At 42.7% G+C, this 17,283-nt stretch overlaps 1 protein-coding gene and 1 long non-coding RNA gene across 4 annotated transcripts in view; one reads left to right on the top strand and one right to left on the bottom strand.

Annotated features, from left to right (window-relative positions):
• The window catches only part of PFKL (phosphofructokinase, liver type), a 122,392-nt gene that overhangs the window by 100,935 nt on the left and 4,174 nt on the right, over positions 1-17,283 (top strand). For 2 of the 3 annotated variants that reach the window (XM_077275394.1, XM_077275396.1), the window contains 4 exons: positions 872-933; positions 1,593-1,704; positions 1,959-2,058; positions 6,471-6,576. In XM_077275394.1, coding sequence (XP_077131509.1) covers positions 872-933; positions 1,593-1,704; positions 1,959-2,058; positions 6,471-6,576 — 380 coding nt within the window. Of the gene's footprint in view, positions 1-871; positions 934-1,592; positions 1,705-1,958; positions 2,059-3,017; positions 3,762-6,470; positions 6,577-17,283 lie in introns of those variants that run through there. The other variant, XM_077275395.1, reaches the window with a different exon arrangement.
• LOC143786139 (uncharacterized) lies at positions 13,874-14,681 on the bottom strand. Its single transcript, XR_013218245.1, has 3 exons — positions 14,459-14,681; positions 14,227-14,258; positions 13,874-14,043 (listed from the first exon to the last, which is right to left on the bottom strand). It is a non-coding gene; the product is annotated as an uncharacterized LOC143786139 (long non-coding RNA).

Below are 17,283 nucleotides of genomic sequence, written 5' to 3'. Positions count from 1 at the left end.
GCGCCTGTGCAGCCGCCCTGCATGTAAATCCCAGCCCCGCAATGTGAATAAATTAGAAGACACTGCGGGGCTGGGATTCATAGGCAGGGCGGCCGCACAGGCGCAGTCAGCTAGACTGCATATGAGGACAGACGGGCACTGCCCAAGGCAGGAGAAAAGAGCGCAGGCGCCGGCTCATTTCAAAACAGCGCTGAGGAGGCGGCGCCAAGAAGATTTGAGTGACGGCTGTGTGGCGTCTGCAGCAGGGGGGAAAGGCCTGCCTCCAGGACTGAAGAAAAGGTATTTAGGACAAATTACCAAACTGATTATTTCGGCAGTTACAGCACCCAGAACTAAAAGAGCCACCTTGTCAGAATGCAGCATTACTGCTGCACAAGGTGGCTCTTTTAGTTAAAAACGCCTGGGGGGGGGTGACAGGTTCCCTTTAAACCCATATGAATAGTCCCACATATGAGTGTGTGTCTCTGTACTAAAAAGACAAGTTATAGTAATTTCAGTGTTAGATTTTCTCCACCACTACTACCGCTACTCATGTCTGTTCCTGGCCCCTAGTATTGTACTTACCGCCAGCTGTGTTCTGGTGTTCACAACGCCGCTCCAGTCCAGATCTGTCATCTGGTGGCTGCAACTTCTGACTGAATGGAAGTCAGAGGTAACAATCACAAGTTCTCAATGTCAGTCTGAGACGCTCGTTCTGGCCCTCATAGACTTACACTGAGTAAGGACCTCTGGCTCACCCGCCCAGCAAACACTGGGTACCCAGCAGGGGTGCTGACATTGGTGATACCACTCCAGTGGTAAAATGAAAAACAAACACTGGAGTGGTGCTTTAAGCATCGATCGCTAATAGTATGTTTCTTTGTATCCTTAGTCTAATGTGGAACATCTAACAGAAAAAATGAAGACCGATATTCAGAGAGGACTTGTGCTAAGGTATACATGTTCACAAAGCATTATTCATAAAATACTGTATAAAAGTATTACTGTATAAAAGGAATTACTATGAGGACTGATTTGTATTAAAAGGAGGTTTAGAGAAAGTATTGTTATAATTCCTACTCAAATTTCCTAGATTTGTAGTTGGAGCTCTGGGACCTCATTTTTTATATCCTTTTTATGTTCAATTTTTGTCTGCTCTAATTTAAGAGCACAAAGTGTTTCTAAACCACGTTATAAGTTGTGTTCCCCTGGTTGGGAAACTATGTATGTAACCATATATTTAGCTTCCCGTCTTCGCCGTACATCTGATCCTTGGTAACACCTAGCAGCTCCTGCACCTGCCCAAAACCTGGGGATTATGCAATCGCTAGGCCTGGAGAAGGAACGTCTGTTGCCCCTTCCTAGGCTCATTATTCATCTGCCCCTGAAACTGTATGATCTCCATCCTCAGACATGCCATCATGCCAACCGTCCGCTTGTTGTAAAACACTAGGCAATCCACAGTGAGGTAGAGAACCGGAGATGAAAGGAAAAGGCTGCACAACAATATGTAGCTACAGTGAGGTCTTCATTATTCCATGTTTGTCTGTATAATATTTTGCATGCCGATAATGAGCAATGTACACAGAGTAACCATACCGTGTATTCTGCAGGAATGAGAAATGCCATGACTTCTATACCACCGAATTTCTGTATAATCTGTACTCAGCTGAGGGAAATGGCATTTTTGACTGTCGTACAAATGTTCTTGGCCACTTGCAGCAGGTATGTAACATTGCATGACCAAACGGTTAATTTGCCATTTGTAGGTTCAGATCCTTTTCAGGGTCTTAAACATATTATTTGGCTAGAGTATAAAACTTATTCTTCTATATGAATGTAGCTTGTACAAATATTAGAATATAGCTATATAATGGTTCTGTGTGATGGTAGATTATAATTGGCCAAAAATGAGACGTTCTCATCCAGTTTGTCTTTATTTTAGCAATGTAATACTTAACTCTTTTTCTGTAAATTAGGGGGGTGCACCAACCCCTTTTGATCGAAATTATGGAACAAAACTTGGAGTCAAGTCTATGTTGTGGATTTCAGAAAAACTTAGAGAGTCTTATAGAAGGGGTAAGTTAAGCAGATCCCATAATTTTTTCTCGTTCTATGAAAGTCACTTTTCCTGTGGTGGCCATGATGATGGGGCAGCATGTTGTCAGTGCAGAAGGAGTTTAGTCTAACCATTCTTGTAGATCTTAGCCTTGTACAGGAAGTATGCAAGATGTTTTTAAAGATCCATTTGATAAGGAAATCCTGAATGGCATTCAGCGAAAACATATCTTCGCTCTGTGATGCAACGTCTGTGGCTGCAATTGGTTTCTGTAGAATATGGCCTGGTTTCCTTCCAGTTAGGTGCTGATGCAGAAGAAAGGGTTACGTTAAAGCTGTAAATGGCTTAAATATGGGTAAATAAAGCAAACATTATGTTCAGGGTGCGCATATGTATGTTTCTGCTGCTATGGTTTGTATAGCAGGGTCTATGATGGTATTAAACTTGTGATGACGCATAAAATCTGCAGTAAGGAAACCATAATGTAACTTAATGGGATTGTCCACTTTGGACAATATCTGTTAGAAAAGTCTCTGGCTGTGTAGCAGGTCAGTGTGGCATAAATGTCCGTAGCGTTTTTATATTGGTTCCAGTGCCAAACTACTCTTTGGGCCCGAAATGCACAACCTTCATTGGAATCTAGTCACGGGAATGTATGCCTTTGATTTTTTGCTATTTTACTCTGTCTAATCTGGATGTGTTTAGCTATGAACAATGGGAGTCAATAAAGCTGGATTTATGGTCTCACTCCAATAGAAGCTAAATCGACTCTTAAAATTAAGGAATTGGCGCTTATTGTAGCGCTCCCCTCTACTGATACAAATGAAAAGCGCAGTCTTTTATCGATCACATTTCTACTATCCATTCTTGATAATGTACACTGTGTTTACTCATGTTTAATTTTCCAATAGTTTTGCTTTTTTTTAGAATGAACAAAAACAAAAACCTCATTGATGGACCTTGATTCTTTCTTGTTCAGGACTGTCTGTGTTTTGAACTACAACTTGGGCATTTACCAAATAAAGAACAAAAGAGACATTTGATCTCTATGTATTGGCAAAATTTGGAAATAATCGCTGAAGAAAAATAATTCTGTTTATAATAGCTTGGTTAATAAACTAAAGCGCAATTATATCTGTCCTATAGACATATTTTGGATTACCGTATATACTCATGTATAAGCCGAGTTTTTAAGCACATTTTTTCTGCTGAAAATGCCCCCTCGGCTTATACACGAGTCATTGTTCCAGAAGCTGGTGGGGCAGGGGGTCACAGGAGGCAGGAGAGAACGGCTGTAACTGTGCCGTTGCTAGAGATGAATATTCACTGCAATGGCAATGAGTATTCATTTCTCTTATAGTGTGCACAGTTACAGCCTCTGCTTCCAGCAGCTGTAAATCCCCCCAAAAAAACTCCTACCGACCTTCCCTGCTCGCCCTCGCAGCATCCTGTTACGTCTTCTAGCAGCTCTGAGCGATTACGCGTCCCCGGTGAGTGGAGAGGTGATATTCATTAATGAGCGGGGACACGCTCGGCCGCAGGAGCTGCTAACGCCGGAACAGGATGCTGCAAGAGCGCGAAGGGAAGGTAGGTAGGAGGATTTTTGTTATGCTTTTCTCATGGGCAGCCATGCATACAAGGATAGGGATGAGGAGCCACGGGGAGCTATGCATACAAGGACAGATATGGGGAGCCATGCATACAAGGACAGAGATGGGGAGCCATGCATACAAGGACAGAGATGGGGAGCCATGCATACAAGGACAGAGATGGGGAGCCATGCATACAAGGACAGAGATGGGGAGCCATGCATACAAGGACAGAGATGGGGAGCCATGCATACAAGGACAGAGATGGGGAGCCATGCATACAAGGACAGAGATGGGGAGCCATGCATACAAGGACAGAGATGGGGAGCCATGCATACAAGGACAGAGATGGGGAGCCATGCATACAAGGACAGAGATGGGGAGCCATGCATACAAGGACAGAGATGGGGAGCCATGCATACAAGGACAGAGATGGGGAGCCATGCATACAAGGACAGAGATGGGGAGCCATGCATACAAGGACAGAGATGGGGAGCCATGCATACAAGGACAGAGATGGGGAGCCATGCATACAAGGACAGAGATGGGGAGCCATGCATACAAGGACAGAGATGGGGAGCCATGCATACAAGGACAGAGATGGGGAGCCATGCATACAAGGACAGAGATGGGGAGCCATGCATACAAGGACAGAGATGGGGAGCCATGCATACAAGGACAGAGATGGGGAGCCATGCATACAAGGACAGAGATGGGGAGCCATGCATACAAGGACAGAGATGGGGAGCCATGCATACAAGGACAGAGATGGGGAGCCATGCATACAAGGACAGAGATGGGGAGCCATGCATACAAGGACAGAGATGGGGAGCCATGCATACAAGGACAGAGATGGGGAGCCATGCATACAAGGACAGAGATGGGGAGCCATGCATACAAGGACAGAGATGGGGAGCCATGCATACAAGGACAGAGATGGGGAGCCATGCATACAAGGACAGAGATGGGGAGCCATGCATACAAGGACAGAGATGGGGAGCCATGCATACAAGGACAGAGATGGGGAGCCATGCATACAAGGACAGAGATGGGGAGCCATGCATACAAGGACAGAGATGGGGAGCCATGCATACAAGGACAGAGATGGGGAGCCATGCATACAAGGACAGAGATGGGGAGCCATGCATACAAGGACAGAGATGGGGAGCCATGCATACAAGGACAGAGATGGGGAGCCATGCATACAAGGACAGAGATGGGGAGCCATGCATACAAGGACAGAGATGGGGAGCCATGCATACAAGGACAGAGATGGGGAGCCATGCATACAAGGACAGAGATGGGGAGCCATGCATACAAGGACAGAGATGGGGAGCCATGCATACAAGGACAGAGATGGGGAGCCATGCATACAAGGACAGAGATGGGGAGCCATGCATACAAGGACAGAGATGGGGAGCCATGCATACAAGGACAGAGATGGGGAGCCATGCATACAAGGACAGAGATGGGGAGCCATGCATACAAGGACAGAGATGGGGAGCCATGCATACAAGGACAGAGATGGGGAGCCATGCATACAAGGACAGAGATGGGGAGCCATGCATACAAGGACAGAGATGAGGGGACAATGCATACCAAGATAGGGATGAAGAGCCATGCATACAGGGACAGGGATGGAGAGCCATGCATACAAGGATAGGGATGAGGGGGGCCATGCATACCAGGATAGGGATGAGGGGACAATGCATACCCGGCTTATACTCGAGTCAATACGTTTTCCCATTTTTTCGTGGCCAAAGTAGCGTAGGTGCCTCGGCTTATACTCGGGTCGGCTTATACACGGGTATATACGGTATTTTAATGTCATCCATATTTTGCTATACCAAACCCTGCTCTGTTTTCTACTGTTCACATACTGTGAGTACTCTGCATGGGATCAGTAGTGGCTGCATTCAGGAGAACTCTGTCCGTCAGTCATGGGCTTGCTTGTTATCCATTAGGAGCTTTAGATATTTGGCTTACTATTATTATTATTGGTATGGCTTTTCTAGGGCATGAACATTCATTCATTCTATCTCTATGTGTTAAGTCAAGTGTGAGAACTTGCCGTATTGATATGACACTTAGGCTGGGAATGGATTAGATGCAGTGTATTATCAATGCAGGCTGATGCATATGTTGCCCTTGCTTGTTCTGGGTATCGTGCACGTTATATCTACCACGTGGATCCTGATCCAGGCATATATATGTGTGTGCGCGTGTGTACATATGTATGTATGTATGTATAAATATATATATAGATATACACATACATTCCTGTGTTTAACTATTGTTGCTTTTGCATATATGCTGAGCGTTTATTCGCCAGATATCACATTGTATTGTGCTTGAAATAGCTTTTCTTTCTTTTTCCTTGAACTCTGTTCTACACGGTTATAGCTAAAGGTAAATGGCTTTCAAATATATCAATTTACCATTTCACCCCATTTACTATTGTATACCATTAACTTAAAGCACAGGCATGGAGCAAGGCGTGACAGTCTCCATTGCATTACACTGCACCTCTTTGGTTTAGTCCCTTTGCCAAGCATGCCACTTGTTTTCTATTGGTTAAGCCGACAATTTCCACTAAGAATCATGTGCGACATTAGAAATGAGTTATATATTTTTTTTTGTAGCTAAGGAAATGTGGGCTAAAGTCATGACTGGTCAGTCTGTCGCTTCTGTCCACTTCAGTGAAGTCAGCAATCCTTTATATATAACTGATGGCTAATAGACACTTGCTTATAATACAACTTTTGACACTCATGCTGCACTATCTCCAGTTTACTCGCTAGATTACCGTAAATTGATTCTTTTTTTTCTTTTTTTTATTGAAGGTCGTGTATTTGCAAATTCTCCGGACACAGCCTGTGTAATAGGACTTAGGAAGAAAGTTGTGGCATTTACATCTGTTTGTGACTTGAAAAAAGTAACTGACTTTGAGTAAGTATCCATAACTAATTAATGGGTATATAATTTGTCTGTAAATGTATTTTTGTTGCTTATATACCAGCATTATCTATATATATGAGGCATCGTGATTACTCGCTAATCCCGCTCCTGCACAGTAGCTCCGCCCCCTCATCACACATAATCCCGCCCCCACCCCATTATTACACACAATCCCGCCTCCACCACATTATCACACACAATCCCGCCCCCCACCGCATTACCACACACAATCCCGCCCCCCACCGCATCACCACACACAATCCCGCCCCCCACCGCATTACCACACACAATCCCGCCCCCCACCGCATCACCACACACAATCCCGCCCCCCACCGCATTACCACACAATCCCGACCCCCACCGCATCACCACACAATCCCGACCCCCACCGCATCACCACACACAATTCTGACCCCCACCGCATCACCACACACAATCCCGCCCCCCACCACATCACCACACACAATCCCACCCCCCACCGCATTACCACACACAATCCCGCCCCCCCACCGCATTACCACACACAATCCCGCCCCCCCCACCACATTACCACACATAATCCCGCTCTGTCCCCACACATTACCACACAAGGCTCTGTCCCCACACATTACCACACGAGGCTCCATACCCACGCATTACCACACGAGGCTCTGTCCTCACACATTACCACACGAGGCTCCGTCCTCCCACATTACCACACGAGGCTCCGTACCCACACATTACCACACGAGGCTCCGTCTTCACACATTACCATACGAGGCTCCGTCCCTCCACATTACCACACGCGGCTCCGTCCCCACACATTACCACACGAGGCTCCGTCCTCACACATTACCACACGAGGCTGCATCCCCACACATTACCACACGAGGCTCTGTCCCCACACATTACCACACGAATCCAGTTTGCTTTTGATTTTACACTGTGAATAAAATGTATTAGTATTATTCTGATTTTTAATTATTATTATTGTTATTACCTTCATTTTAAGTTAATTTACCACCTGCGTAAGCGCTATTGAATGTTGTCATTAGTTACTTTAGTTTAATCACTAGCAGCATTAATTAGATAGCAATGAGCATGCCGAGCGTTAGCTGGCTGGAAACAGCTAGTATTCCATAACGCCGTACACAAATTGTAGTCGCCGACCTTAGTCCTTGTCCCCAGTAGGGACCACAATTGAATATCCTTATCTTAGAAACTTGGCCTGGCTTCATTAAAAATTCTGGTAATGTCAGTATGTTTTGTAGTGTAGGAGTAAATGGAGAACCAAGAGGTTACCCTCTGTCATTGAGGTAAAGGCTCAGACTACAGGCATCAGGAATCAAAGCTTGGCTGCAAAATTGCTCATAGTTAAATGATCTGGCTGCGGACTGTCAGAAATAACAGCATTATATATGTATGTATGTATATATATATATATATATATATATATATATATTTTTTTTTTTTATTTTTTTTTTCCAGAAAAATGAAGGCGCCACTCCAATAGAAAAAATAAAGGTGGTTTATTGGCCCATGTGCGATGTTTCAGTCCAGGATGTGGACCTTTCTCAAGCCAAGCTTGAGAAAGGTCCCCATCCTGGACTGAAACGTCGCACATGGGCCAATAAACCACCTTTATTTTTTCTATTGGAGTGCTGCCTTCATTTTTCTGGATTATAGCATGAGGTTTGGTATATACCTGGAAGGATTTTTGGGATTTTTTGCACCCTTTGTTTTCTTTTGGTGCTGCTTTTTGTTTATATATATATATATATTACCGTATATACTCGAGTATAAGCCGACCCGAGTATAAGCCGACCCCCCTAATTTTGCCACAAAAAACTGGGAAAACTTATTGACTCGAGTATAAGCCTAGGGTGGAAAATACAGCAGCTACCGGTGAATTTCAAAAATAAAAATAGATGCTCCATACCGTTCATTATTGCCCCAAAGGAGGTTCCATATAAAGCTGTGCCATATATAATGCTCCATACCGTTGATTATTGCCCCATAGATGCTCCATATATAGCTGTGCCATATAGAATGCTCTGCACCGTTCATTATGGCCCCATAGATGCTCCTTATAAAGCTGTGCCATATATAATGCTCTGCACTGTTCATTATGGCCCCATAGATGCTCCATATAAAGCAGTGCCATATATGCTCTGCACCGTTCATTATGGCCCCATAGATGCTCCTTATTAAGCTGTGCCATATATGCTCTGCACTGTTCATTATTGCCCCATAGATGCTCCTTATAAAGCAGTGCCATATATGCTCTGCACTGTTCATTGTTGCCCCATAGATGCTCCTTATTAAGCTGTGCCATATATGCTCTGCACTGTTCATTGTTGCCCCATAGATGTGCCATATAAGTCTGTGCCATATATAGTGCTCTGCACCGTTGCCCCATAGATGTGCCATATAAATCTGTGCCATATATAGTGCTCTGCACCGTTGCCCCATAGATGTGCCATATAAATCTGTGCCATATATAGTGCTCTGCACTGTTGCCCCATAGATGTGTCATATAAATCTGTGCCATATATAGTGCTCTGCACCGTTGCCCCATAGATGTGCCATATACATCTGTGCCATATATAGTGCTCTGCACCGTTGCCCCCATAGATGTGCCATATAAAGCAGTGCCATATATAGTGCTCTGCACCGTTGCCCCATAGATACTCCACATAAATCTGTGCCATATATAACGCTGCTGCTGCAATAAAAAAAAACAAAACACATACTTACCTTTCTTGCTTGCAGCTCCTCAGCGTCCTGTCTCGGCGTCTCTCTGCACTGACTGATCAGGCAGAGGGCGGCGCGCACACTATATGCGTCATCGCGCCCTCTGACCTGCACAGTCAGAACAAGAGGATGCGAAGACAGAGCGGCGCCCGGCGTGTGGAACGTGGACAGGTGAATATAAAATACTCACCTAGTCCCGGTGATCCTGGCGCTCCCCCTGCCTGTCACACTGTCTTCGGGTGCCGCAGCTCTTCCTCTGTCAGCGGTCACCGGCACCGCTGATTAGAGAAATGAATAGGCGGCTCCGCCCCTATGGGAGTGGAGTCCATATTCATTTCTCTAATGAGCGGTCCCACGTGACCGCTGAACAGGGGAAGAGCTGCGGCACCCGAAGACAGTGTGACAGGCAGGGGGAGCGTCAGGATCGCCGGGACTAGGCGAGTATGCCTCAGCGCCCTCTCCCCCTCACCCGCCGACCCCACCGCCGACCGTGACTCGAGTATAAGCCGAGAGGGGCACTTTCAGCCCAAAAATTTGGGCTGAAAATCTCGGCTTATACTCGAGTATATACGGTATATATTTTGTAATAAGGTCACTGACAACTCTACACGACCATAAGCCTATACACAAAAATTTAAGAGACCACTGCAAAATGTTCAGTTTGTCTGATTTTTCTCTTTATAGGTATATTTTTTTGAGTAAAATGTAAATTGTTCTTTTAGTCTATAAGCTTCTGACATGTCCCCAAAATTCCAAGCAATAAATTTTGTATTTTTTTTTTTTCTGACAAAGAAAAATGGTCAAAATTAAAAAAAAGAACCCAGTGCTTTCAGACCTCAAATAATGCAAAGAAAACAAGTTCATAATCATTTAGAAACAACAAGACTAACGTTTTAACTCAGGAAGAGTTCAGAAATCAATATTTTGTGGACTAACCATGATTTTTAATCACAGCTTTCATGCGTCTTGGCATTCTTTCCACCAGTCCTGCACATTGCTTCTTCTGCAAAAATGTAAGCAGTTCTTCTTTGTTTGATGGCTTGTGACTATCCATCATCCTCTTGATTACATTCCAGAGGTTTTCAATGGGGTTCAGGTCTGGAGAATGGATGACAGGGTTTTGATGTGGTGGTCTATCAATTTTTGCCAGAGCTGTGTCTATATGTGGCTACTTTGAAGAACCTAGAATATAAGACATATTTTCAGTTGTTTTCAGATGCCTTCAGTGTGAATTTACAATTTTCATAGTCATGAAAATACAGAAAAATCTTTAAATGAGAAGGTGTGTCCAAACATTTGGTCTGTACTGTGTATGTATGTGTGTATAACATATATATATATATATAATAGATGTTACAAAATGGGAACAAAACAATACGGTATATATAATTACACGCAATAAAAGGGATAACAAAAGGATACTACTAAACCTGTGTCACGGAAATGGCTTCGAGCTTAGCTGAGAAGATACTCCTTTTTTAGGAAAACGAACAGAACCATAGCAAACGGTACCTTCCACGACTGATAAATGACAGTAACCCAAACTCCGATTTTTACTAGATCAAGGTTATGCACACATACCTCCCCTTGCTGAGCTCATATGGGGGCTGGTCATTGGATGTGCAAGGTCTTTTAGAACTTTATGAGATCCCCAACTTTCATGATATCTTTATATTGTTGTCATGTTTTCCTATCACGATTTTACCTTTCTATAGAGAAAATACATGGCATGGATAAGATCATTCATCTGCTCCGATATTAAGTTTGATGTGTGTTAATCTCTTCACTATGAACTATGACACCCAAAATACATCTCCCATAAATATCGGATCGATGCCAGCCCCAATGTTCATCACCGACCACTGGCTCCAGAGTGTCTGAGACTAGTCTTTAGAACAGAGGAAGCTCTTGCCTCAGAAGTGTGCTTCTCTGCCTCTGAATATACAACTCTTATACTTGTTGGCTGGTTCTCCATAACTCCATTGTTGCAATTACCTATTAACAGCAGGGGGTCCTACTTCAATGAAGGTTGAAGTGTCAGCTCTTTCTCATTTCCCCAGTTATGATTAATCCCATATGTTCAACGTGAAGGTGATATGTCCCTTCGCCGGAGATGTCTTTATGGATTTTTGCCATTTTTCTCTATGATGGGGACCATGGTGAGAGAAGACACTAGTTCAGAGTGTTGTGGTGAGGAGCTGGCCTTAGGTAGCACCTGACTAATCTTGTCTCTCCCTATAGGGTCATTCCATGTCAAGTGAACCAATGATTTTTAATTCTTTTGAGATTTTGTTATTTGGTAATAGTGTGTCAGAGAATGCAAAATGTGAAAAAAAAAAAAATTCTAGACATTTTTTTTTTTTTTTATTGATTCGGAAAAAGTTTGAATTTCGGTGTTGCCTGCCTTTACATTTCTCCTAATAACTCAGGCTAGAAAAAAGATGGAGAAACCAAATAAACACCATTCTACTCAGAACTGTACAGGCTTTCACCAGATATGTCACAAGAGTATCTTTGATAATATTTTACCCATGCGAATGCAAACGCAAAATTTTAAAATGCATTTCCGAAAAAAGCGTTTAATTTCAAAATCTGTATATGTGGCTAGGAGCATAGCAGGCACATCTGTACCAAAATATAAGTTGGGATCATATTTTAAAAAATAAAACTATTACAGTCTCAATTTGAAAATCTCCAATTCAGATCTGTTTAGCCTGTGGTCTAAAAGTGTGGGGTCTATATTTACCAAATAATCCATGATTGTAATATATTACGGTATTATTTTATTATGTTACAGCTTAGATGCAGGAGAGGACAGAGGAGAAAGCTTTGTTAGGGCTGAGAATGAGCAGGGGTAGACAGTGAATGCAGAGCAGATGACAGGCCGGCAGCTCCAGCCTCCAGAGGCCGTATTCACACCAAAGCTTAACGCCGATGCAACTGTTCAAATGGAGGGAGAAAAATATTCTTAACATCCAGTTCATGTGTTGTACAAACCAGGACTACGGGGAGGAGAGTTTGTTATAACATCAGTTACAGGAAGCAGAACCCATCACAGGGACTCAGCAATACCGGACTGTCATCATCCCATGTAGGGAAACAAATAAAAACAAGGATTTTTTAATTCAGCAAAGACAGTGAAGTCCATGGAGTGTTAGAAGGCGGCACAAGATTGGCAATGGATGACATAACTGGTGATGTGACCTGTGAATATGATTGGCGCAGGTGGCGGCTACTGGACTCTCCAAAGATTGTGAAAATGAAGAAGTAGAAGTGACTTTTTTGGACCTTCTTGTCCAGCGCCATCCTTTGTGTATCCAAGAAAACCAGACATTGTAAAAGTTACAAAAATCAGATATAACTCAGGTGGAGCCGAGCACCATGACAGGCCGTCCATACTCTGACACAGAAGGAAATGGCCACTGCTAGTGAGCGCTTATGGACAACATTACATTTCACCCACTAGAAGGGGCACATTGATGATAACAGCCCAGTGTAAAAACCTACTATTAATTGTTTGATTAGTCCATATTTTATAGAACGAGGATTTAACTACTGTACTATTCTTCTTAAACACTTCATAAATGACATGTTTAGGCTACGTTCACATTTGCGCGCAGCGTCGGGCGCCGCAGCGGCGCCGCATGCGTCATGCGCCCCTATACTTAACATGGGGGCGCATGGACATGCGTTGTGCTGCGTTTTGCGCCGCATGGCCGCAAGCGTTGGACGCAAGAAACGCTTCAAGTTGCATTTTTTTTGCGTCCAACTTGCGGGCAAAAACGACGCATGCGGCGCAAAACGCAGCGTTTTAGCGTGCGTTTTGCCGCGTTTTTGTTTGCGTTGTGCGTTGCGGCGCCGACGCTGCGGCGCACAACGCAAATGTGAACGTAGCCTTAGTGATATAATAGAAAAAAAAAAGTTATATGTATAAATAGGTGGTAAAAATATTGGTTCTTTCAATCTGGTTTTTAACATATAATTAGGATGAGACTGCATTTACCAAACCACACTTGAGGATGCGATCACCTTTTATCTTTTGGCTTGTTCAATGTATTCAGTTTGAAAATGCTGAGCAAGTTGTGCTATGATGATTAAGATGTATTTATTCTGGCACTTCGGTAGTTGTTTTTTGTGTTTCTTTATTGCTGCATATAAATGTTGAATGCAATAAGTTGTAATTTGAAAAGAAAAAAGGAAGAAACTCGCACAAACATAAAATCAGATGATTCAAGGCTTTAAAAAAAAAATAAATACAAATTTGATAGGTCCCAAGTTGAATCCCTGTACAAATATAATCAAGAACACAAGTAACACACATGCATGTTTTCACAATTTTAAAACATACCCTTTTTTCACAATTGCGCATCAAAATTTTGAATTTGATTTCTCTAAAACAAAATATAAAGAAACATAGTCTTGTGACATATCAAATAAAAGCCGATACCGTTCTGAGAAAAATTATGCCTCTCCCAACTCTTTATCTTAATTCTAGCCCGAGATATGAAAAAAAATGTAAAGGTAACATAGAAGAACTCCAGCACACTCAAAAGGATTATTTCACCTGAATAAAGTTTATTTAAATCATTTCTTTGTGATCTTCTTATTCTTATTCCCAAAATATATTTTAATCCGCATACAGGAAATACAGGGTAGGTGTACCAGGTATTATTTTAATTTCAACGTTTCGGCTCGATATGAGCCTTTATCAAGATATACCTGTTTCTGTAAAATATAACAATAAACAAATTAATATATTGATATCTAGGTATATAGAAAACAAGAAAAATGCAACAGTATTCAAAACCTGATTGTTCTCAGGATCTCAAATAGTCGTAGAATAAAATAAACAAAAACAACACTATGTTCCATACGTGTCAATAGTCTCAAATAGGCACAAATACGTACAGCGGAGAGAATCCTGAAGGTGAACAACGAATCTATTGAATCAAATAGAGTATAGTAAATAATAGACCAAAAATGTGGGACATATGTATAGGAATAAATTGTGGACAAAAAGGATATTAGATATCTTATGAGGAAAAGAAACCAGTTGTAAAACTAGACTCCAAACAGTACTCCCCACCAAAAAGAACATCCACCAAAGAGAATAATGGAAATAAACCGGTATGTATATTACCTCCAGTAAAGTGAAAGTCCGGGGTTAAATGTCCGTGCTGCGGTGTACAGAGGATCGTGAGTGTGCGCTTTTTATACATGCCAAAATACGGCAGTGAGCAGGAAAGAAAGACTTCGGGTGACCGGGAGGTGAGTGTGTTCAGTGAGCAGGCGCAGGTGTTCGGACAGAAGCCGAATGACTGGAAGCCGATAGCGCATGCGCAGTTATCGCACATCCGTGCCTGCCTGTAGTAAAAATAAAACAAAAGACATTAATATTCCAAAGAAGTTGTGGGTATATCAAAGTGAATGATTAAGTAACAAGCAAAGAAAGATAAAATATAAAGGGAGACATAAGGAGACAGAAAAAAAGAGGGAGAAATACCGTCCTGAAATCCGGTACCAACCAAATAGTCAAATAATGCCAACAAGATAAAAACAGAATAAAAAACAATATTAGAATTGATGTGCACACCTATAGATGCATAAATGTACATATATGTGTACACATACAATAGAGACATATAGAAAAATATACAAGGGTCCACATTTACATGTAAATATAACCAAGGTGTACAAAAACGGTCTATACGAGAATAAAAATATAAACATATATATATATATATATATATATATACACAATGCCTACAAGTAGTATTCAACCCCCTGCAGATTTAGCAGGTTTAATAAGATGCAAATAAGTTAGAGCCTTCAAACTTCAAACAAGAGCAGCATTTATTAACAGATGCATAACTCTTACAAACCAAAAAGTTTTGTTGCTAGTTACATTTTTATAAATTTTAAACATAGAAGTGTGGGTCAATAATTATTCAACCCCTAGGTTTAATATTTTGTGGAATAACCTTTGTTTTCAATTACAGCTAATAATCGTCTTTTATAAGACCTGATCAGGCCGGCACAGGTCTCTGGAGTTATCTTGGCCCACTCCTCCATGCAGATCTTCTCCAAGTTATCTAGGTTCTTTGGGTGTCTCATGTGGACTTGAATCTTGAGCTCCTTCCACAAGTTTTCAATTGGGTTAAGGTCAGGAGACTGACTAGGCCACTGCAACACCTTGATTTTTTGCCTCTTGAACCAGGCCTTGGTTTTCTTGGCTGTGTGCTTTGGGTCGTTGTCTTGTTGGAAGATGAAATGACGACCCATCTTAAGATCCTTGATGGAGGAGCGGAGGTTCTTGGCCAAAGTCTCCAGGTAGGCCGTGCTATCCATCTTCCCATGGATGCGGACCAGATGGCCAGGCCCCTTGGCTGAGAAACAGCCCCACAGCATGATGCTGCCACCACCATGCTTGACTGTAGGGATGGTATTCTTGGGGTCGTATGCAGTGCCATCCAGTCTCCAAACGTCACGTGTGTGGTTGGCACCAAAGATCTCGATCTTGGTCTCATCAGACCAGAGAACCTTGAACCAGTCAGTCTCAGAGTCCTCCAAGTGATCATGAGCAAACTGTAGACGAGCCTTGACATGACGCTTTGAAAGTAAAGGTACCTTACGGGCTCGTCTGGAACGGAGACCATTGCGGTGGAGTACGTTACTTATGGTATTGACTGAAACCAATGTCCCCACTGCCATGAGATCTTCCCGGAGCTCCTTCCTTGTTGTCCTTGGGTTAGCCTTGACTCTTCGGACAAGCCTGGCCTCGGCACGGGAGGAAACTTTCAAAGGCTGTCCAGGCCGTGGAAGGCTAACAGTAGTTCCATAAGCCTTCCACTTCCGGATGATGCTCCCAACAGTGGAGACAGGTAGGCCCAACTCCTTGGAAAGGGTTTTGTACCCCTTGCCAGCCTTGTGACCCTCCACGATCTTGTCTCTGATGGCCTTGGAATGCTCCTTTGTCTTTCCCATGTTGACCATGTATGAGTGCTGTTCACAAGTTTGGGGAGGGTCTTAAATAGTCAGAAAAGGCTGGAAAAAGAGATAATTAATCCAAACATGTGAAGCTCATTGTTCTTTGTGCCTGAACTACTTCTTAATACTTTAGGGGAACCAAACAGAATTCTGGTGGGTTGAGGGGTTGAATAATAAATGACCCTCTGAAAAGACTTTTCACAATTTAAAAAAAAAAAATAAACAAAGAAATAACATTCTTTTTTGCTGCAGTGCATTTCACACTTCCAGGCTGATCTACAGTCCAAATGTCACAATGCCAAGTTAATTCCAAATGTGTAAACCTGCTAAATCTGCAGGGGGTTGAATACTACTTGTAGGCACTGTACATGCATATCCAGAACACATGAGCTGCGCGCACAGTGAACAAGCCAGTAGAGACATGTTCACACCACCAAGAGACTTCAAAACACAAAAAAGCACAGTAAAACCAAAAACACTCTGTTGCAAAAAAATCACAGTGGACAGCAAGTGCTAGTAAAAAGATGGAAAAAACAGGGTATTTGGTTGATACGTTTTTTGCAAAAAATGTATATTAAGCCGCTCTACCAATCGCCAAGGTAACCCATATCAGAGCAGTCCTAACTAATGTATGTAATCCCTATCTGATGTATTTAAAACCTGGTCATATGTACAATACCTGTATGAGCAGGATTCAGAAAAGGAATGTCCATGTGGACACGCTGGACAGAACGGCTCCTGTGCGCACAGCTCAAAAAAAGAGGGGTGGAGGCCTCCCCAGTCTTGTGGAAACAAGAAAACAATTGTGTAAAACCAGAACACATGAGCTGCGCGCACAGTGAACAAGCCAGTAGAGACATGTTCACACCACCAAGAGACTTCAAAACACAAAAAAGCACAGTAAAACCAAAAACACTCTGTTGCAAAAAAATCACAGTGGACAGCAAGTGCTAGTAAAAAGATGGAAAAAACAGGGTA

The sequence above is a fragment of the Ranitomeya variabilis genome, chromosome 7, assembly GCF_051348905.1.
Source record: "Ranitomeya variabilis isolate aRanVar5 chromosome 7, aRanVar5.hap1, whole genome shotgun sequence".
Taxonomy (NCBI): domain Eukaryota; kingdom Metazoa; phylum Chordata; class Amphibia; order Anura; family Dendrobatidae; genus Ranitomeya; species Ranitomeya variabilis.
Note: the sequence above shows the minus strand (reverse complement) of the source record. Positions and strands in the feature narration are given on the sequence as shown.